This window comes from Tamandua tetradactyla, chromosome 19 (assembly GCF_023851605.1).
Source record: "Tamandua tetradactyla isolate mTamTet1 chromosome 19, mTamTet1.pri, whole genome shotgun sequence".
Taxonomy (NCBI): Eukaryota; Metazoa; Chordata; class Mammalia; order Pilosa; family Myrmecophagidae; genus Tamandua; species Tamandua tetradactyla.
The window spans coordinates 43,004,970-43,028,696 of record NC_135345.1 but is presented as its reverse complement, the minus strand read 5'-3'; the positions used below and the strand labels follow the sequence as shown (position 1 = coordinate 43,028,696).

Genomic DNA, 23,727 nt, shown 5'->3' with positions numbered 1-23,727 from the left:
ATGTCTACTGACAGTAGAGAATGTCAATTCCAAATAAGATCCTACAGGTTCTGCTGATTTTCCTGTTGAGTGCCAGGGCTCAAGTCATCATTAGGAGAGAATTTTATTTTGAAAGTATCATTTACACTGCAAGGATGTCCGTTTAACATCACAATTAAACATGCCAAGGAGAAGCCATGTTGTCAAAATACCTACTTAACCTTGCCAAATATCTCAAACCCATCTTTTGCTGACCTTCTATAACCCCAATTTTTCTCTTTTTTTAAATAAGAGAAAGTGGACAGATAAATGTTTGTAAATGCTAGCTGTCTGTATTCACATAGAAGCATAGTATAATCTCTGAGCCCAATATCCAGAGAAAGGAGGGAAAAAGCTAGAATTCTATGCACCTATGACACAGGGCTAGAACTTCCAGCTTCCAGCAGAACAAAGGGAGCAGAAGGTTTTTCTTTTTCCCATGGAGCATGGCGGTGTGTTGATTCCACAACATTTTTGTTGAGACAGGAAGGAATAAAAATGAATTTGAAACAGAAAGGGATAGAGATTCTTTTCTCATTCTATTCTGCTCAAGGTATTGCCTCCAAAATGCGTTGAGCACCATGGTGTAAAGGAGAGAAAAGAGACCTCAAAAACAGGGTGACTGAACAGAAGAGAAGGAATGAAATAAAAGACTAAAACTTGTTCCCAGGAACTGGAGAAAATTAAAAAAGGAAAGTTGGAATCCACCAGTGTTCTGTTAGACATTGTCTCCTTCATCTTCCTCTCCTTCCTCTCCCTCAGCATTATCTGCATCTTCTTGCCTTTCACCCTCATCCCCTTCTTCATCAGTATCTTCCAGTCCTATTTCTTCATCGCCATCATCATCTTCTCCTCCTCCTCCCACTTCATCATCATCCATATCAGGAACCAAATAGTACCATAATGGATATGGCCAAACATCATCTCTGATGGCCACACCTAACCAGTTCTGCACCTGTATCAGAATGGTCAGTAAGCCAGGTGAAGACACTATCAGGTTCGTTGTGTTGCTTCTTCCTTTATTCTGTTTGGCTCAGACATTTCATCAAGTCGTCTCCAGATTTCCATTTGATTTCTGTCAACTTTGTGATGGATCACCACTCTCATTCAGGTGAAATTCTTTGGAGAAGACTTTACTTTCAAAGAAAAGATTTTCACCAAAATAAAAATATGTTCTGTAACCTGATTTAATATACTTAAACTCTGTCACTTCAACTCTGGTCAAATAATGCGGCACCTCTTCTTCCTCCTCCCCAAGCAGTGTAAGCACTTTGGATGGTTAACAAATGTTGTTACCTACAAATGTGGAATTTGGGTGATTAATTCTGATCTATTCTGAAAGAATGGTTGGTGGAGTTCATTTTATATTTCTGTTCTACTTTCAAAACCTTCTCAATAGCTTGTTCATTAGGTCTATCTATTTAAATTTGTGCTTCATCAGTATGTTCAGTTTTTCAATTATCTCCCCTACCCCATCATGGTTGGAACTGAGGTCCTTTTTACTGACCTTGGTTGCCAGTGCCAACATGATGCTGCCCCAAGGTCAGGAGAGGGAGAGATGAAAAGGTGAAAGAGGCTGGCAGGCGGCTTTCTCTCCAGCCATATGCACTAGCTGGTGCCCACTCAATCCAGCCGTCACCTCTTGGAGCTTGCGCTCCCTGCCATTCACTCTCACTGCCCTGACAAGGGAGGGGCTGGGGAAGGGTGCCAGGGCCACCTGTGATTCCTTTTTCCAGAAGGGAAGCAGTGTGTTGACAGAGGCTGGCAGTCTAGCTCAGCTTCTTAACTCACAGCCCTGCACTGTAGCCTGCTACTTCAATATGGCTGACTTTTGACTCTCTTCCAAGTCCTGAACCAAAAAGTAAAGATCATGGTTAGTATTCATTAGTCAAAGTGGAAGCATTTATGCTGGGATCCAGACATGGGAAATAGTAAATGGTTCTCTGGCTGCTGATTGGATAAACCTTTGTAATGAAGTAATGAGTGGTGATGGCTGGGCTAGGGGTTTTTGGGGGGAATGAAGAGTAGATTATGTTTATACACCTGTCACTTACTTGGCAGAGCTGCAACATCAGAGTTATGCCTTGACATGAATTGATTAATTTTACAAGGAAATATCTGATAATGTTTGCGCATCATTAGAAACATTTAGCACTAATGGAAGGTCCTAGGTATAAAGCTGATTGATCCTCTCCTCATTCCTGCCTCCAACTTTATTTGTAAGGCAGGAGCCAAGATAGAGATTGTGTTTTGTTAAGATTAGGTTGTGAGTGAATTTGTTTGATTGGGTTATCAGCCCACCCAAACCCTTTAAACTGAGACCAAATGCTACATGTCTGGGGGAAAAATGATTCAAACTCAGACTTCATGAGATTTTTCCAAGCAAATTACACATCAGTTGGAAAATTATTCAAGCTCCCTGACCCTCAGTTTCTCTCATCTGTAAAATGGGGATCATTTTAGTAGTTGTAATAGTAGCAGTATCAATAGCAGTAATTTGCACAGAGATGGAAATATGGCAAATGCTGAATGAATATTAGCTCTCAGTTTTTTTTTTTTTTTTTAAAGAGAGGGAGGAAGGGAAGGAAAGACAGAGAAGGAAGGAAGGATGGAAGGAAGGAAGGGAGGAAGAAAGGGAAACATTTTTAAACATTTTCTTGTTTTTATTATATTTTGTTTGTTTGTTTGTTTTTTACATGGGCTGGGGCCGGGAATCGAACCGAGGTCCTCCGGCACGGCAGGCAAGCACTCTTGCCCGCTGAGCCACCGCGGCCCGCCCGAGCTCTCAGTTTTTTAAAGCAGCATACACTAGCAGATGCAGCTAATTACATGGCTTCTTTTCAAAGAAAGTAGGGATATAGGAGGATCAGACCTCAAAGAAACTTCAAGGATAAATTATTTGATACAGGGTATGAGAAGCTGTTCTATACGCTAACACATTCAGTTGTCCAACAAAGCAGGAAAAATCCCGCCCCTCACCCCAATGATAAACATCTATAAATTAGGTTATATTGCCTTGGTTATATTTTTGAAATATAGGCCAGATTTACTCATGTTTTTTAAGCCACGTTTTATTCTTACTCAATATTCACAGATACATGTGATTCAGAAATACACTCAGATTCCTACATCCATCAGGATCTCAGCAAGAGTACATGGTGGTTGGGAGAACTTGGACTGGATTGCTTTGAAAGTAAATTAAAAAGTATGTTTGCCAGTAAAAGGTTATATTTCTCCCCACTGGTTTCCTAAGTTCTCATTCCCCAGAAGAAGGGGCCTTTGTGTCTCCACTTTTTAAAATTCCTTTAGTTTTTATTCTTTTTTTTTTTAAACAGTAATTTATAAGAGCAAATTCAATTTGTAATGCTGGAAAGGAAAGGGGTTTTAACTTTGCATGAATAAAACATAAAAGCATTTCATTTTGCTTGTGGAAACAAGCCCATTTCACCATCTCTGTTGTGACTTTACTTGCTGAGAAAATGGAATCTCTTAGGGGATTTCTTGATGTGGTTAAAATGAATAAGAAAAGTATGTACACCCAGTAGTTTGAAAAGCCCAAAATCTTTCTTGAAATTCAGAGTGCTTCACTGAGTCGTCTCCTTTTAAAATGTATAAAAGTATTTTGAATTTAGCATCCAGGGCTGATTTGGAGAAACCTCTTATTAAGAACAATATAAGGAGTTGCAGTCACATCACATTTTCAAATTTTGGTTTTCCATGGTGTTTTGGTTGTTGCACAACTGGACTGACGCTTTTATGTTCTTCCTTGTGGTCATTCTGATCTTTATTATGGCATTTCTTAGAGCTCATTTGCTTTATCTGAAGTAGGAGCTGCCTTCTCTCTTTTGGCCCACCATACTTTGTTCTACTTTTGATCATAGTGAGAGAGCTCAGGGCTCCAAGAGACAGAGAGTGATGAAAGTGGGTTCGTAAATCTTGTATTTCCACTCAAATGCAGCACCAGGGCACACTCATACTTGGCCTGCACTGCTCCCTTCCTCTGTGTAAAGTGGACAACTTCCCATGTGCCAGTGCTCCAGGCCTTAGAGCTGGCCTCTTGCTCTTACAACTGGGACAGATGTCCTGTGGTGCCCCTCTCATCTTGTCTCTGTGGCCCTGACGGACTACCATTCCAAGGATGGGGTGGGAGAGATGCCACAATCCTGTTTCAGAGCCCTTGCTAACTTCCAGCCACAGCTCTCCTACTCCTGGGAAGCAGCTTTCTTGGATTCTTTATAGAAGTATCACAATTAAACACACATGATTTCTGAACATAGGAAACTTTTGACAGAGACTCTCCTCTTGCCTTACGGCAGATATGGGCCCTCTTTTGGGAAGCGGCACACAGGTCCTTGGACACCTTACTTAGGAACAACAGGCAATAGAATCTGCTAATGCCACATTTCCCACAGAAAGGAAAATGGGTAGATGTTGTCAGAGGGTTTCAGATCTCATGAGATTTTCCCAAGCGGCTTCCTATATCAGTATATCATGGATCACTGGTGAGATTTTCATAGACTCTGTGAGGAGGGAAACATGGTTCTAGGGTTGATTGGGAAATAGTAGGTTAAACAAAATAAAACTGGCTACTTCACTCTGGACCCTCTCAGAGTCTCCCCTATACCAATAATGCACTGTGAACTCTCCAAGAAAGCAGTCCCCAGACTTGACTATGGAAATCCTTTTTTTCGTGGAAATAAAAAAAACACATTTTATGAGATTACTGTTCTGTTCAGTAAATTTGGTCATTTAAATTAGTGGCAATGCTGGATTGCTGTGTTTTGGGATTTTTTGTTTAAGATAAATTTGAATTATCTTGATAAAAAACTATTTTGAGTGGAGAGCCCACTTGGGCCTGCTCTAATGAACATGAAGTTCCTTCATAATTGATAGCAACTATCAACAGCCACTGTGCCCTATGCTTTATAAAATGTAAATTCTTATGCAAGTTCATTGTTTACCTTGTAATATTGTATATGCCTGTAGTTTGTATTTAAAAACTTCTGTTTCTAGAAGAAGTTTTGTGTATCTCTTTTTTTGGCGAACAAATCTTAATAAAATCTACTACATAATAGATTATTCATAAATTTCTGAATAAGTTTATCTTTGGTGTGATTTTTATTTAATTAAGACCTTAGGGACCTTTTATTAAAGAATATAGTGATTCTCAGTTATACTGATTATGGTTTTCATATTCTCTTCTCCTAGAATAGTTCTAACTGATTTAATGTAACAAGACCGCTCTGGGTTAAGTTGTTTAAAAAGACATACCAGTCTTTTTACCAGTGCCATGTGTAGTTCTTACTATTGTTTTCCTGCCAGAATTGTTTTGTTTTGTTACTGGTTTGTTTTTTTTTTTTAAAAAAATACTGCTTTTTTGGGGGGGCCTGAATAATATTGGGGATAACTTGTTAGAATATTTCAAAACTTTTACATTCAGGCTTTTACATTTAAAAGGGGGTTTAATAATCAGTGTCTTTCAGCCTCTTTATTTTAGAAACTAGGAAACTATGGGCAGAAGCATGTGACTAACCACAAATGACCAGCCAGCTTTGGCAGAACAAAGAACAGAACACGGGTGTTTTCACCAGTCAAGTAGGAAGCTGCTCTGTTAATCCTGACAAGAGATGACTGTGGTCTCAATAACCTGGTCCAGCAGGGGTGGGGAGAAGTGCCTCTAATGTGTACTAAATGCTGTGCTAGGCAGCAACAGGGATGCAGGAGAAATCTGTGTCAGGGGCCCGTCCTTAAGGCCTTCCTCATGGCGATGAGGCCACACTTGTGACATGAGAGCAGATGTCAGCAAACAATGGCTCTGTGGCCTGCTTTCCTATGGTCCATGAACTAAGAATGTCTTTTTTGCTGTTGTTGGGGTGAGGTGGAAATACAAATGTCTTTCTTTAATTAGTCCAGTTGAGGGAGGCACAAATCCTCTCTTTTTTTTTAAATCCATATTTTTTTACTCATCTGTCTATACTGTAGATAAAAGGAGCATCAGAACAAGGTTTTCACAATCACACAGTCACTTTTCCAAAGCTGTATCATTATACAATCATCTTGAAGACACATGGCTACTGGAACAGTTTACAGTTTTAGGCACTTCTCTCTAGCCTCTTTAATACACCTTAAACTAAAAAGGGGGTATCTATATAATATGTAAGAATAACCTTAATGATAACCTCTCGACTGTTTGAAATCTCTCAGCCACTGACACTTTATTTTGTTTCATTTCTCTCTTCCCCCTTTCAGTCAAGAAGGTTTTCTCAATCCCTTGATGCTGAGTCCCAGCTCATTCTAGGATTTCTGTCCCACGTTGTCAAGGAGGTTTATACCCCTGAGAGTCATGTCCCATGTAAGACGGGGAGGGCAGTGAGTTTGCTTGCCATGTTGGCTGAGGCATAGGCCACATCTGAGCAACAAAAGAGGTTCTCTGAGGGTGACTCTAAGGCCTAATTTTAAGTAGGCTTGACCTATCCTTTGCAGGGATAAGTTTCATATGAACAGACCCCAAGATTGAGGGCTTGTCCTATTGAACAAATCCTCTCACTTTGTAGAGGAAACGCCGAAAGGGATAAAGGAAAGGGATTAGGAAGAATGCCTGAGAAACAGCTCCAGATGAGAAACTTAACATACATTGGCATGGCAGGACTTAATTGACGATGAGGCTCAAAGTGCCATCCACGGGGGACACTGCTTGGCTTCCCAGGAAGATAATAGCTGTTTGCCACCACCTCCCCCATCTCTCACTACCAAGTACCACAAATCAAACATGGTCACAGGTCTCATGAGCTGTGTGGATATGATGGTGACAGTGGGGACACTGCGAAGACCCCAAAATACTATGGACACACTGGAAACCTGTTTCCTTTCCTTAGCACTGACTAGTCAGTTTCAGCTCCTGTCCTGAATAAGATGCTGATTTTAAAATGTAAAAGCAAAAGTCGTCCCCAGATTCCAGGGAAAAGGCAGGGACTGAATCATGCAGAAAGGCCTTCTGTCTCTGCAGTTCCCTCTTTGGGAGGCTGTTAAGGGTGAAGGGTAGAGAGCTTTGTCTTCAAATTCTTTTAGGCTGAAGAAAGTGGGGAGCAGGAAAGATGCCCCAGAAAGGCCCAGAGAGGATTGGGAAGAAAAGGGAGAAGAGAAGAACTCTGGGACATTGATGCTGGGGAATGCTGCCACTGATTTTAAAAGCAGTTCTGTCTGTTCAGCCATACTCATGCTAGCAGATGACCATCCTCATTTCCCCCACAGGAATGCACCCAAAACTAACCTTGATCTCTGAAGCTGTTTGCCTGGTAACTTCATCTGTGTCAGGGACCTAGAGTGCTTTCACATGGTGATGCACATTATAAATACAAAATCATATCTGCTACAAAGAGGACATATATTTGTACATCCTTACCCATATATGTACTAACACAATTTACACATAATGTCTTGGAGTGCATCAGCATGGAAAAAGGTTTCGGAGAGGTAAAAATCCTCTTCCCCTTCCCCTGATCCATCTCAAGGAACTCTTGTGTACCTAGTCACTGAATCCCTTTCTGGATGGTTTTGGTGGGGCCAGTTTGGAGACAGAAATTTAGACATGTACCTAAATGCTGGTGGGCACGTATTTATACACACTCTCTTGCACACCTGCCTACAGACATCTGGTAAGAAAAGGAAAACTAAAATTCCTAGCCCTTGGATATAGGTCTTTTCCCCAGAGGTGCCTCCTCCATCTGAGAGCAGTGGTCTTGAAAAGCTGCTCTTCACTTGCGTGGTCTAGAGCAGAAGAAGAAGGGTTAGAAATGGGAGAGAGGGAGGGGTCAGGAGTCTTAAACATAAGGCATTTTGACCTGTGATCAAATCAAACTATGTCACGAAGGGCATCAGTATCAGTTGGGTGGGGAGTTGAGGCAGCCAGTCCAGTAGGGGCGATGTGAGTTGAGACTCTGAGCCTTCCCCTTCTTCTGTCCAGTTTCTTTTAAAGGGACAGACAACCCTGTACCTGCTTTTCTACCTCTTCCAGAGTTGGGCATGGAATACTGATGGTGGTCCAACAGACATACCCAGAGCCATGGAGTGGTGAACAGACATGCCAGAAAGTTGAGGCTTTGGCAGCAGGTGTGAGCTTTTTACCTCAGGAATGGTTCCTGGCCGGGGTCCATGACTTGCACAGTGGCCACAGTGGTAAGATTGCCCTCGGAGATAGGGCAGTCTGGGTCCCCATGGGGAGACAGCACCTATTGGCAGTAGTGATTTTGGGCATGGGCATTCTCTATGCCTCAGTGAGAAGCAGCCCAATCTCTTCATTGCCACAGTGTATCAGAGGTAGCTTCTGTAGCAGCATGAGGAGGCCCTGAAAGTCCTTCTCATCCAAGATCTGCTAAGAATGATTTTCTTTTTAATTTTTTTTTATTAAACAAAAAAAGAAAAGAAATTAACACAACATTTAGAAATCATTCCATTCTACACATGCATTCAGTAATTCTTAGTATCATCACATAGATGTATGATCATCATTTCTTAGTACATTTGCATCGATTTAGGAAAAGAACTAGCAAAACAGCAGAAAAAGATATAGAATGTTAATATAGAGAAGAGAATTAAAATAATAATACTAATAAATATATATATATATAAAAAGGAAAAAGAAAAAAACAAAAACAAAAGATACAAACAAACAAACAAACAAAAAACTATATTTCGGGCGGGCCGCGGTGGCTCAGCGGGCAAAGTGCTTGCCTGCTATGCCGGAGGACCTCGGTTCGATTCCCGGCCCCAGCCCATGTAACAAAAACAAAAAAACAAAATACAATAAAACAAGAAAATGTTTAAAGATGTTTCCCTTTCTTCCTTCCTTCCTTCCTTCTATCCTTCCTTCCTTCTCTCTGTCTTTCCTTTAAAAAAAAAAAAAAAAACTATATTTCAGGTGCAGCTTCATTCAGTGTTCCAACATAGTTACATTACACTTAGGTATTATTGTGCTGTCCATTTTTGAGTTTTTGTATCTAGTCCTGTTGCACAGTCTGTATCCCTTCAGCTCCATTACCCATTATCTTACCCTGTTTCTAACTCCTGCTGGTCTCTGTTACCAATGATATATTCCAAGCTGATTCTCGAATGTCGGTTCACATCAGTGGGACCATACAGTATTTGTCCTTTAGTTTTTGGCTAGACTCACTCAGCATAATGTTCTCTAGGTCCATCCATGTTATTACATGCTTCATAAGTTTAGTCTGTCTTAAAGCTGCATAATATTCCATCGTAGATATACGCCACAGTTTGTTTAGCCACTCGTCTGTTGATGGACATTTTGGCTGTTTCCATCTCTTTGCAATTGTAGATAATGCTGCTATAAACACTGGTGTGCAAATGTCCATCTGTGTTTTTGCCCTTAAGTCCTTTGAGTAGATACCTAGCAGTGGTATTGCTGGGTCGTAATCCATTCTGCCAGTCTATGTCTTTTGACTGGGAAATTCAGTCCATTAACTTTTAGTGTTATTACTGTTTGGATAATATTTTCCTCTACCATTTGGCTTTTGTATTATATATATCATATCTGATTTTCCTTCTTTCTACACTTTACTCCATACCTCTCTCTTCTGTCTTTTCGTATCTGACTCTAGTGCTCCCTTTAGTATTTCTTGCAGAGCTGGTCTCTTGGTCACAAATTCTCTCAGTGACTTTTTGTCTATAAATGTTTTAATTTCTCCTTCATTTTTGAAGTACAATTTTGCTGGATATAGAAGTCTTGGTTGGCAGTTTTTCTCTTTTAGTAATTTAAATATATCATCCCACTGTCTTCTAGCTTCCCTGGTTTCTACTGAGAAATCTACACATAGTCTTATTGGGTTTCCCTTGTATGTGACAGATTGTTTTTCTCTTGCTACTTTCAAGATCCTCTCTTTCTCTTTGACCTCTGACATTCTAACTAGTAAGTGTCTTGGAGAACGCCTATTTGGGTCTATTCTCTTTGGGGTGCGCTGCACTTCTTGGATCTGTAATTTTAGGTCTTTCATAAGAGTTGGGAAATTTTCAGTGATAATTTCTTCCATTAGTTTTTCTCCTCCTTTTCCCTTCTCTTCTCCTTCTGGGACACCCACAACACGTATGTTTGTGCGCTTCATATTGTCATTCAGTTCCCTGATCCCCTGCTCAAGTTTTTCCATTCTTTTCCCTATAGTTTCTGTTTCTTTTTGGAATTCAGATGTTCCACCCTCCAGTTCACTAATTGTAGCTTCTGTCTCTTTAGATCTACCATTGTAGGTATCCATTGTTTTTTCCATTTTTTCTTCTTTGCCCTTCACTCCCATAAGTTCTGTGATTTGTTTTTTCAGATTTTCTATTTTTTCTTTTTGTTCAGCCCATGTCTTCTTCATGTCCTCCCTCAATTTATTGATTTGGTTTTTGAAGAGTTTTTCCATTTCTGTTCGTATATTCAGCATTAGTTGTCTCAGCTCCTGTATCTCATTTGAACTATTGGTTTGTTCCTTTGACTGGGCCATATCTTCAATTTTCCGAGCGTCATCCATTATTTTCTGCTGGTGTCTGGGCATTTGATCAGATTTCCCTGGGTGTGGGACCCGGCTGGTTGAAAAGTTTTTCTGTGAAATCTCTTGGTTCTGTTTTTCTTATCCTGCCCAGTAGGTGGCGCTCGTGACGCTCGTCTGTCTGCGGGTCCCACCAGTAAAAGATGCTGTGGCTCCTTTAACTTGCCAATCCGAATCTCGCAGTCGGCCCGGGAAACCGCGCATGGAGGGGGGTTGCCGGCCACCGCGCCTTGAGGGAGTACCGGTCCAAATTGCCCAGCTGGCCCGAGATGCCAAGCGTGGCGGGAGGGCCCCGCTATCCAACGTTCCCAGTCAGACCGGGGAGCCACGTGCGTGGAGGGGACCCCAGTCGCCAGCTACCCCAGCCGGGAGAATGCGCGCCCCTCGGGTATCTCACCGCAGCGGATTCTCCCTGCCTGTTCAGCCATTCCAGAATGGGGCACGCTGTCTTTTTGGTCTCTGTCGTGACTCCGGGAGCTGTTTCGTATTGTTTCTGTTTCTTTAGTTGCTGTTCTGGAGGAGGAACTAAGACCCGCGCGTCTTACTAAGCCGCCATCTTCTCCGGAAGTCCCTGATTTTACATTTTTAAACGCTGCTAAAAATATATATATATATGATGATGTAATCCAGACTATATAATAGTCCAGGTCTTTACAGAAAGAACATTAGAATCACAGTAGAATTAGGAGATCTTTGTGGCTGCTGTAGGAAGGTGTCATGAAAAGGGTGTGTCCTTTTCCACTGTCTCTCTCTCTCTTTTCTCACCTGTGTCTTAATTCTTTCAGCAACACTCTGGGTACTGTAAGCATTGCTCAGACTTACTCCTAGTCTTTAGAACCAAATCTTTGGTTATTAAGAAGGATGCAGGCCAGGCTTCTGCTACAAGTACTCTGAAGTTCACTGCCTTAAATAATAGAGATTGGTTCTCATGTAGCCATCTGCAGTCTGCAGTATAGTCTGGCAGGCTAGTGCTGTGCCACAGCCACTCAGTGACACTGGCTCCTTCTAGGTTGTTTGTTTGCCATCCTCTGAGTGTTTTCCTGGGGTGACCAAGGCAAGTGATTTACTTTAAGTTGAAGATGACCTAGAATTTGCACATCTCACTATTCTTAGATTCTGTTCACATCCCATTGGCCATATTCAGCTACAAGGGACTCTGGGAAATAGAGTCTTTAGCTAGGTGGACACTTGCCAAATTAAAACTCTATTACCAAGTGCATTGTCTAATTTAACTTGTATGGTCAGTTTATTTGTACACCATAATTACATGGAGTCTTGAATATGGTTTGAGATCTTGTCAATTTGTACAGGTTAGTGTGATGCCCTGATATATTCCAGAGTAATTTGGGTAGAGAATAGAAAAGTATTTGTAAGGTTCCCTTGGGGGACTGGGGAGAAAGGAGGAAATACTCAACTTCCCCATCTGGGGTATTCCTGATATTCTCGTAAGCAGGGGGACAACCAATTCAATAGGCAGAAACTTATTCCTGCAAAGAAGAAGCTAACTCTACTTACATTTATGCCTAAGAATCACCCCCAGAGAACCTCTTTTGTTGCTCAGATGTGGCCTATCTCTCTAAGCCAACTCGGCAGGTGAACTCACTGCCTTTCCATCCTTGTGGGATATAACCCAGGGGTGTAAATCTCCCTGGCAACATGAGACAGAACTCCTGGGGATGAGCTGGGACCTGGCATCATGGGATCAAGAAAGTCTTTTTGACCAAAAGGGGAAAAAGAGACATGAGACAAAATGAAGTTTCAGTAGCTGAGAGATTTCAACCAGAATCGAAAGGTTATCCTGGAGGTTATTCTTATGCATTATATAGATATCCCTTTTTGGTTTATGGTGTATTGAAGTGGCTGGAGGGAAGCACCTAAAACTGTTGAACTGTGTTCCAGTAGCCTTGATTCTTGAAGATGATTGTATAACTTTATAGCTTTTACAATGTGACCATGTGATTGTGAAAACTTTGTGTCTGATGTTCCCTTTATCCAGGCTATGGACAGATGAGTAAAAAAAATAAGGATAAATAAATAGTAAGGGAGGTGGATAAGGGGTAAAAAAAATATTGGGTAGATTGAAATACTAGTGATCAGTGAAAGGGAAGGGTAAGGGATAGAGATGTATGAGTTTTTTCCTTTTTCTTTTTTTTCTGGAGTGATGCAAATGTTCTGAATATGATCATAGTGATGAATACACAATGATGTGATATTGTGAGCCACTGTTTACATACTAAGGATGGACTGTATGTGTGTGTGAAGAATTCTCAATAAAAATATTTTTTAAAAAAACTCTACTATAAGGAAGAGCAATCAAAGCCATTGGCATCCTGCCACAGTCTGAAAACTAATAACCTCAAGTTTTCTAACCATGGACTGTTGTTGCTTCCTGTGCTGGTTTGAAAGGATGTATATACCCTAGAAAAACCATGTTTTAATCCTAATCCCAGTTTGTAAAGACAGCCGTTTCTTCTAATCCCTATTCAGTGCTGTATGTTTGAAAGTGTAATTAGATCATCTCCCTGGAGATGTGACTCAGTCAAGAGTGTTTGTTAAGCTGAATTAGATAGACCCAATGGTGGGTCTTGATTAGTTTATGGAATGCCTGTAAAAGAGGAAACACTTTGGAGAACGCAAGAGATTCAGAAAGAGCAGAGAATGCTGCAGCACCATGAAGCAGAGAGTCTACCAGCCAGCAATCTTTGGTGATGAAGAAGGAAAACGCTTCCCAGGGAACTTCATGAAACAGGAATCCAGGAGAAAAAGCTGGCAGATGATGCTGTGTTCGCTATGTGCCCTTCCTGCTGAAAGAGAAGCCCTGACTATGTTCACCATGTGCCTTCTCACTTGAGAGAGAAACCCTGAACTTCATCGGCCTTCTTGAACCAAGATATCTTTCCATGGATGCCTTTGATTGGACATTTCTATAGACCTGTTTTAATTGGGACATTTTCTCAGCCTTAGAACTGTAAACTAGCAACTTATTTAATTCTTTTTAAAAGCCCTTCCGTTTCTGGTATATTGCATTCTGGCAGTTAGCAAACTAAGACACTTCCTGTGCCAGTTATTAAACTGCTTCTCATAGCTTCAAACCCACCTTTCTCTGCACTGCTGTGTAATGCTGGAACTGGGGCACAGAAAAAACATACTTCTGCTTCTTGGTTGGCTACCTGTTTTACTCTGAAAAGTGTGGGGCACTAGAAAGAGGCTGTGAGACCTGAGGAGGAAGAAGGGACCTCCTTTCTGCCTGCTTCCTGTTTCTGAGAACAACACCCCAGCAAGGCTTCTTCACCCCGAGGGCACAGGTTTTTCCAATAGCTGAGCTCTGCACCAAGTTCTTTGCATCCCTGGTTTGCATGCTCTCTGTAAAGGTCTGGGCTGCAGATGCTTGAGGTTCCACCTTCAAGCCCAGAGACACTAGCACCAGCTGGGCAGCACCGCTGTCAGTGGTCGGAGGTTTTGCACCACTGAGATCTTCTTGCAGTCTTCAAAATTTTAATAATTGCATCCTCTTACTTTGCTCTCTCAACGTTACAAATGAGTCACAGCTCCCTCCTGCAATTACTATCTCCATAATAACTTCAGATTCCCTTTTTGCCTTTTTAGCTACCTAGTTAGAATTCGTGTATTCTGTTCTCTCAGTTCAAATAAGTATGTGGTTTGTGTCTCCTGAATGATCCTGCCTTATATGCGCCATTGCTGACCCTTCAGATTAGATTAGCACTGACTGAAGCAGGCAGCCACTTACACAGCACAGAGAGTGTGTCTTCCACACAGAGGTCATTTGAAAGAGGTGGTGTATTTCGTTTTGTTTTTCTAGCAGGTGAGTATGGCTGTTCTTTCTGCTCAGCATGGATCATGCTGTGGATGACACAGAAGCACTTTTGCTGAAGAGATTTCCTTTCTAAATTGGTAAAGTTAGTGACAAATAGGCATTTCTGTTTTAGATGATTTAGAAATAGTGTGACTCTTGGAGCAAATTTGAACAGTATCTCTGTTTTTGCTTTACAGTTGTTTCTTTTCTTTGGAGCAATTTCGTGGGCTCTCTGTGTGGAGAAGAGAGCATTTCCTAATGACATCTAGTAAGCCAGACAGTAATGAAAGATTGATGGAATTCTAAGATCTGCTGATGAAAGTTTAATCTAGGGTATATGCTGTCTTGCCTCAGGGAGAAAAGTCTTCGAGAGAGCAATAATTCTCTTCCACACTACAGTATTATCTTGACCTCCAGAGTTAATTTCTTTTTAATACAGCACCATGATAAGCAGAGGCATCAGAATTTACTTGACCATTTTGCTGACTTATACTATGGTTATGTTTTATATCTTTAAAAGTGACTTCCTTGCCTTCTATTAATCTTGCAGGATGCTTGCTATACTACTTTCAGCCTAGAATAACCTTTAAAGAAAGACATTCTAAGTCATTGTCCAAGAAGAGGGTCCCTCAGAGGAGGGTGCAAGGGCATTTTCAAAGAGACCGTTCATGGTGGCATGGTCCCTGTTGCTGAGTTTTTGAGAACAGCAGTTTCTTCTGTGGAACACATCATCCATTCGGGTATTTCAGGTTCCAGTGCATAATGCAGAATTTCTGAGAAGCATCTTTCAGCAGCAGCCAGTGATGCGTGGGGCTTGAGGCTGTCATGTCAAGAGAGAGCAGAAAATTCTGATGTTGATCCCCAAACACTTCTATCTTGCCCTTTCCCTGTATCCTCCAGCCAGATGAGAAATGGGCCTTTCTGAAAGCAACGTGTGGGTGATCTATCTTGATTAGCTGCAGTGATTCTCTGTCAGTTTTCAGAGTGCAGTGATCTTCTTGGAGTACCTGAAACATTCCAAGAAAAGAAGGAAGAATAGTTTTATTGGAGAAATAGCCTGACAACCCACATAAACCTAGATTAGTGTCCTTGAGAGCAGGGAAAGTTATAATGGTCATAACCCAGACTCTAGCTCCATTATAACCGTGTTGCAGACGCTCCATAACTGAGTAGGTGTTTGATCAATTGCTAAAAATCTCATGTTAGTGCAAATGAACATGCAGTCACTGCTTTTCGTGCACAAGTTGTTGCCTCAAACTTTTTTACTCAGACTTAACCCTGAGATTTTTGGCTTCGTGGCAGGTCCAGTGACTGAGAACATAATGTGGCACAGTTGGTCACTGGGTATTTTAGTTTGCTAAAGCTCATGAAATGTAATATACCAGAAATGGGTTGGCTTTTACAATGGGGATTTTATTAACTTACAAAGTTTACAGTTCTGAGGCTGTGAAGATGCCCAAATCAAAGCATCAACAGAATGATAATTTGTTCCTAAAGGCTGCTGGCAATCCACGACTTCTCTTTCACATGGGAAGGCACAAAGTGGCATCTGCTGATCCTTTTCTCCCAGGTTCCGTTGCTTTCAGCTTCTGGCCGCCCCATCCCTCAGCTTCTCTGTCTTCTCTCACACCTTCTCTTGTTTTTTTTCTTTCTTTTTTTTTTTCCTGTATCTTCTCTCTTTTAAAGGACTCCAGTAAGACGATTAAGACCCACCTGATTGAGGTGGGTCATATCTCAAAATCTGTTATAGTTTGCTAGCTGCTGGAACACAATATGCCAGAAACAGAATGACTTTTAAAAAGGGGAACTTAATAAGTTGCTAGTTTACAGTTCTAAGGCTGAGAAAATGTCCCAATTAAAGCAAGGCTATAAAGATGTCCAAATTAAGGCACCAAGGAGAGGTTACCTTCACTCAAGAAAGGCCGATGAAGTTTGGGGCTTCTTTATCAGCTGAAACGGTACGTGGTGAAGTCTCTCAGCTTTCTCTCCTGGCTTGTTTTATGAAGCTCCCTGGGAGGAGTTTTCCTTCTTCCTCTCTAATAATCACTGGCTAATTATTGGGCTCTGCTCCATGATTCTGCAGCATTTTGCTGTGGCTTTCTCGTGGCTCTAAAAAGCTCTCCAAAATGTTTCCTCTTTTAAAGGATTGATGGGTGGAGTCACAACTCCATGGAAGCTATCTGATTAAAAGTTACCACCCACAATTGGGTGGGTCCCAGCTCCAAAGGAATAATCAAAATGCTCCCAGCCAGCAAAATTGAATGAGGATTAAAGGGCATGGCTTTTCCGGGGTCCACCACAGATTCAAACAGGTATAACCCTCCTCCTGCTTGTTATGCCCCACATACAGTGAGTGTTCAGGCCCTAATGATCTACCTCCTTAATACTCAGGCCATGATTTTTTAAATATTAAAACCAGACTCTCCTATATGCAGTGAGTATTAAAACTGTAAACTTAAATGCCCATCAACAGATGAATAGACAAATTATGGTATATCCATAAGGTAGAACACAACACAGCAATAAAAAGGAATGAACTAGTGATACACAGAACAAAATGGCTGAATCTCAAAATAATGCTGAGTGAGAGAAGCAGAGTACATACTGTATGATTTCATTTATATGAAACTCTAGAAAATGAAAGCTGAGCTCATCTATACTGATAAAAAGTAGGTCAGAGATGCCTGTAGAGGGATGAGAGGAAGGGTTTATAAAGACTCAAGAAATTTTAGAGGTTATAAATCTATTCACTATTTTAATTGTGGTGATAGTTTCACAGATAAATACAAATCAATTCTGTTTTTTAAAATACGTACATTTTATTGTTTGTCAACTTTCCCTCAATTAAGCTGTTCAAAATATAATTTTAAAAGTATGCAGTGAGTATGCCAAAGATTCATTTAACTCAAGAATGCAGGAACCAGCAGGATACCAAAAACCAGTTCAGAGTAATATAGGAGAGACTGAGAATCTTCCAAAACTGACAGTCCATCCGTAAGGAAGCATTTGTGTTTTCAGGAACCACAAGGAACCTCAAGCAGAAGGAGTTAAACATGTATACATACATACTCACTGTGTACCTATACAGTTACCTGGGCATATCCTAGTTGTTGGGTATTTAGTCATAGCCCCACAGACAACATGTATTAATCTTAATCTGTGTTCCTGTGGGTATGAGCCCATTTGTAAATAGGACCTTTTGAAGATATTATCATTAAGATGTGACCAAATTGAATCTGGGTGGCTCAGTCCATATGACTAGAGGCCTTAGGAAGAAAAGAAATTCAGAGACAGTGAGAGAAAGCCACAGGAATAAACCAGAACCCAGTAAACGCCAGTGTGGAGAGAGAAATGGCCATGTTATGGAGGTCTGCCATCACCAGAACACTGCCAGTTCTGAGAGAAAGCATGGCTTTGCTGCCACATTGATTTTGGACTACTGTGAGAAGTCTCCAAACCTGTGAGACAATAAATACTTGTTGTTTAGACCAACCCACTGGGTGGGGCTTTTGTCATAGTAGCTCTGGTTAACTAAGACATTAGTAAAATGGGGGAAACAAAAGGCATAAAGAAAATCTGAACAGCATCCAGAGGAAAAGAGAAGGAAGAAAGAGTACTAAAGTAGATCACTAAGTTAGATAAAAAATTGGTTAGTGGTCTACTAGAAATTAAACCTTCAACTTTGAGGTTATCTTTTCAACTGGACAGGAATCATTTTTAACTTTTGAAACTTCTACAATGTAACGGCCAACTTCACAGAATCTGGTGAATAGTCAGACAAAGACACATTCCCCTTGAGCTGTGCTTTTCAGTATGGTGGCTACTGAACACTTAAAATGTGGCTAGTCTAAATTGAGATGTAGAAAGTGTAAAATACACCCTAGAATTAGAAGACATTGTATAGAAAAAGAATGTGAAGTATCTCACTTCAATATTGTATATTGATTGCATGCTGAAGTTATATTTTGGGCATATTAGGTTGAAGAAAATATATTAAAATTAATTTCATTTTGAATTATTCCATATATTGGCTTTTGTGTCTGGCTTCTTTTACTTAGCATTATGTTTTCAAAGCTCAACCATGTTATCACATCTTTTATTATTTTTTTTAGCCCATCTTTATTTTACTTGTTATTTCATTCAGAAACTTCTCTCTTATAATTCTTTGGGTTTTTAAAATTTTATTCATATATACAACATAAAATTTCCCATTTTGGCCACTTTCGGGTATGCGGTTCAGTGATGTTAATTAAGTCACGATGTTGTGCTGCCATTACTACCATTCATTATCAAGATCTTTCCATCATTCCAAATTGAAACTCCACACCAAATTTTAAGCATTAATTCCCTATTTCCCACTTCCACCCCTGGTAACTTGTATACTAATTTCTGACTACGGATTTGCACATTCTAATAATTTCATATAATTATATTTTCATATAATTTTTCATACAGTATTTCCTCTTGTATTTGGCTTGTTTCACTCAATATGATGTCTTTAAGTTTCATCCATGTTGTAGTGTGTACTTTGCATTTCTTTTTAATGCCACAATATTGGAACCTCTTGCCCTCTGGTTCTGATTGGCTTTACCAGAGAGAGTCTCTGGCGTCTCAGAGGGTAAGAGTCTTTACCTGTGCCTTCCCTGGTTTAGGTGTCATGGTGGGCTGGGTATCTCAACCAAACACCACAGCTCTCTTCATACAGCTAATTTTTGAAGTTCCTGTCATATTCCCTCCTTACCCTGAGACCTAAAGGTCATAGCAATGACCCACAGTTACTGGCCCTGGGGTACTATATCATCCCTTATTGCTTTTCCTGAACCCTATCCACAATGTTGTAAATGCTCCTTCTAATAAGTTATCTTCCTTCAATTAAAAAAAAATTAATTTCATTTGTTTTTCCTTTTTCTTCATGTGGTTATTAGAGATTATTTAATAACATGTGGCTCACATTACATTTATATTGGACAATGCTCCACTAGGGATTAAATAATCCTTAGGAGGACCCATTCAATATTGCTCTACTATTCCATTGACAAGATACACAGTCACCCTTTTGCTTTATTTCCTGATTTGGGCTAATTTTTCTTAACATATCATGTACTGCCTCACCGTTCCCAACTCTCTACAATGACCTCACCATCAGCCTCTCTACTTCCTTATTGCTGCCCTCCTAAAAAGCCCCACCACACTGCAACCCAAGTAACTTTTCTAATATGTAAAGACATGTATCCTCTTGCTTATATGTTGGAGTCCACACTGTAGTGTGGTATGCCAGGTCTCACTTTGCCTGCTGTTTCACTGCCTCTGCCCAGCTCCCCACTCCTGTGTGGCCTGGCTGAACTAGTGCTCTTTCCAACTGCAGGGGCCTGTGCTCTACCCTGCAGTTCTCTTCGCCTGAGGTGCATGTTCCTGTCTACTATTCTCTAAAGCCTCCTCTGTGAAGCCCTTAACTTTCCTTAGATGGGACGGGCCATTCCCAACTCTGGGGTCCAACAGTAGCCTATATAAATGTATACTCCAGCTTCTCTGAAGGATCCTTTAACTTGCTGATTATGTATTTGTCTCCACTCACATGGAAATACATTTAGTAACGCCAGTTATTAGATTTAGTATTTAAAAAATATGTGTGAACTTCCACAATCTTCATAGTCATTCATTTGTCTACATCATTGGCTTTTAAACTTTTTTGTCATTACTCATAAGAAATACAGTTTATAGCATGACCCAATTCATTCTCTCTCCCTTACTCGTTCACTCACTTATAACAAACAAAAATTTCATACATTACTTACCTTCACTGTGCTCTCTGTGCTTAGATTTTTTTCTTTCCTGCTCTATTCTGTTTAACTTTTTAAAATGTTGTTAGTGACTGCTAGTTAGTCATAATTTGAATAACATTGCCTATGCTCAACTTTTCCAAATGTTTTGAGCTGAACGCTCTTCCAGTTCAATTGGTGTTTAAAAAATAAAGCTTCCATGGTCAGTGTTCTAGTTTGCTGACTGCCGGAGTGCAATATACCAGAAACAGAATGGCTTTTAAAAGGGGGAATTTAATGAGTTGTTAGTTTACAGTTCTAAGGCCAAGAAAATATCCCAGTTAAAACAAGTCTATAGAAATGTCCAATCAAAGGCATCCAGGGAAAGATACCTTGGTTCAAGAAAGCCGATGAAGTTCAGGGTTTCTCTCTCAAGTGAGAAGGCACATGGCAAACATAGTCAGGGCTTCTCTCTCAGCTGGAAGGGCACATGGCGAATATGGCGTCATCTGCTAGCTTTCTCTCCTTGCTTCCAGTTTCATGAAACTCCCCGGGAGGTGTTTTCCTTCTTCATCTCCAAAGGTCACTGGCTGGTGGACTCTCTGCTTTGTAGTGTTGCTCTCTCTGAATCTCGCATTCTCCAAAATGTTTCCTTTTTTATAGGACTCCAATAAACCAATCAAGACCCACCCAAATGGGTGGAGACGTGTCATCCCCTAATCCAGTTTAACAGCCATTCTTGACTAAATCACATCATCTGGGGAGATGATCTGATTACAGTTTCAAACATACAATATTGAATAGAGATTATTCTACCTTTATGAAATGATATTTTGATTAACCATGGTTTTTCTAGGGGGCATACTTCCTTTCAAACCAGCACAGTCAGGTAATTTCAGGGGACACTGTGTGTGTGAGAGCAATGGTCTGTTCTCAAAGATAGCCCCTAATGTATGTCTGAAGGTTCTGAGTTGTCCTGTACCTAACACTTTTGTGAGCATAAAGCACATTATTTGCTTCACACTAATGAACCTCCAGAAGACCTTAGCATTTCTGGGGTACACCACATTAGAAACCGCTGAAGAACATTGATCCATGGATTCTGATTGATAACTGTATATCATGTTATATTATAGCAAAGCTATAATTTTAGACTTTTGTTTGCCTAGCACTCCCACCCCCGTGCCTTCCTGAAAAGTTTTGTATCTTTATGAGCATAGCTTTTATTGCAGTCAGTATGAATTTTAATTGGTGACCACATGAAGAAAATTTCTACTGCTTTGGTAATACTATCCCTGAAGACATTGTCTTTTATATTAAGTTGCTTTTTTATGAAAAATAGACTTGGGTGGGTGACGGTGGCTCAGTGGCAGAGCTTTCACCTGCCATGCCAGAGACCTGGGTCCATTTCCTGGTGCCTGCCCATGTAAAATAAAATAGACTTGCAGTTTTCTTTTAGACATTAATATCTAAATAATATTGTCTCTCTTAAAGAATTTACATGTATTTCAGTTAACAATGAGAATTATGTAGTTTGTCATTTTTCCCTCTTTGTCAGGAAGTTTTAAGTTAAATTAAATACTCAATTGCAGTTATAGTATTAGACTGAACCATAATGAAATTGCTATTCTTGTGGATCAGAAATGGTTAAATGCAGTTCAAGCTTAGCCTAACTGATGTGTAGAATTATGTCCCCTTCCTTCAATTTAGTTTTAAATATTTTATTTTTCTAATTTAAGTCTGATAGAATGTGTTCCTTTTATTGTAAACCACTTGATTATTTTTGAAGCAAATGGGATATAAATTTGAATGAATGAATGAAAAACAGTGTCTAGTTGTAATGTCCCATTAAGCAACATGTTGTATGAAATACAGGTTTTCTCAGACTTTCCTATTATTTAATGATTGCAAGATACTGTGCATTCTACACCAAGAGTATTATGAAGTTTTTTCTTATAAATCTCTGATAAGCTGAAAAAATATCAGAGTTTAAAATATATCTTTGCAGTCAATTAATGTTTATTGATCGATCCAAGTGACAGTTGTGGCTTTCTACAAGAATTAGAGAATAATAATAATGTCACAGAAATCACCTCTGCCCTAAGGGTACTTGCTTGCCAAACTAGTTTTCTCCAGCACCAGGAATTCCATTACAAAGATAAGCAGTGATTACTAAAAGCATTACATCTAATGGATGGGATGGGATTTCTTAATATATTTTCCCCACAAGTTCGGTAGTCTAGAGTAATTGTCTATGCCCTTTTCTTGCCTAAAGGAAATGTTCTGATTTATGTCTATATAGCTTCTGGCTTAAGAATTGCTTTGTCTTTTTTTATTGACATAAGAGAAGCTATAGAAGATATTTATTTAAAAAGATAAAACCTAATATTATTCATTAAATTCACTAAGTCACGGGTTGAAAATAAAAGGCTTAAACATGTCTGTCTACAATAATTAGAGTGCTTTAAAAAAAAGCAATGAAAAAGAAGATGGTATATAACTTAAGTCTTCAAATTTTGGGTCCTTTTTATTCATAATGTTATTAATCATTCACTTATACCTCAAAACCATGGTACCAGAGTGGATTATTCCCCCAAAAAATGACATCGATCAGGATAGAAGGAGAAGAGAAATGGCTGTCATTATTCAGAAGGGGACACTGTCTTTATTTATTTATTATTTTTTTAAGATATATGATTATAATTAACCATAATTGTACCTGTATATTTCTAAGTAATCTGTAAAGTTGCTTTCTTCATACCCACAGCCCCATCTTTTTCATTCCTACCTTGAGGTCTCAAGATATGGTCTCTAACTGAAATTTCTTTTCTCCTTCCTCCCTCTATTTTATGTCAGTCTGGCCCCATCTCCCTCTCTGGGATTTGTTAGACACTCATGCCAGCTATTGTGCTTGGTACCAAGGTTGTAGCCATGAACAATGGTCTCAGTCCTCTTGGGATATATTGTCCAAGTAGAATAGGCAAGTAGTTACTGGGGTCCTTGTGTCCTAGAAAGCACTTCATACTGTAACTCTCAAGTGCTGTAGGAGTGTTGAATGACATTGTTGTCCTGACTCCTCCCAGTTCCTACCTTTTCTGTTAGCCTTTCTTTGATCATATGTATCAGTTAACATAGGTTAAGTTATGCTATGGTAACAATTAAAAAATCTCAGTGGCTTAAAACAGCTTTCTGAGGGTTAGCAGAAAGAGTCTGTATTAGTGTGTTAATGTGCCAGAAATACAAAATACCAAAAAAATGGGTTGACTTTTTTACTCTTATATGCTGTATGGTGGGGTCACATTTCATTATTTTTCCATGTGAGTATCCTTTGTTGCAGGACCATTTGTTGAATTGTTTGTTTTTGCTTGTTTGTTTGCTTTTTGGAAAGTGCATGGACTGATAATCAAACCTGGGTCTCCTGCATGGCAGGCCAGATTTCTACTACTGAACTACCCTCACACCCCTCCAGAAATGGGTTTATTTTTTTTTTGTTTTTTAATTTAAACTTTTTATTTTGAAATAATTTCACACTTGCAGGAAAGTTGCAAAAATAATACAGAGAACTCCCATATACCCTCTACCCAGGTACCCAGATTTA

At 39.9% G+C, this 23,727-nt stretch overlaps 1 protein-coding gene across 18 annotated transcripts in view; it reads left to right on the top strand.

Annotated features, from left to right (window-relative positions):
- APBB2 (amyloid beta precursor protein binding family B member 2) overlaps positions 1–23,727 on the top strand; it is a 452,510-nt gene that overhangs the window by 370,001 nt on the left and 58,782 nt on the right. Inside the window, exon 11 of one of the 18 annotated variants that reach the window (XM_077136717.1) lies at positions 8,033–8,550. The exons of the other annotated variants lie outside the window; for them this stretch is intronic. Coding sequence (XP_076992832.1) covers positions 8,033–8,366 — 334 coding nt within the window. The 3' untranslated portion in view covers positions 8,367–8,550. Of the gene's footprint in view, positions 1–8,032; positions 8,551–23,727 lie in introns of those variants that run through there. 18 annotated transcript variants of the gene reach the window in all.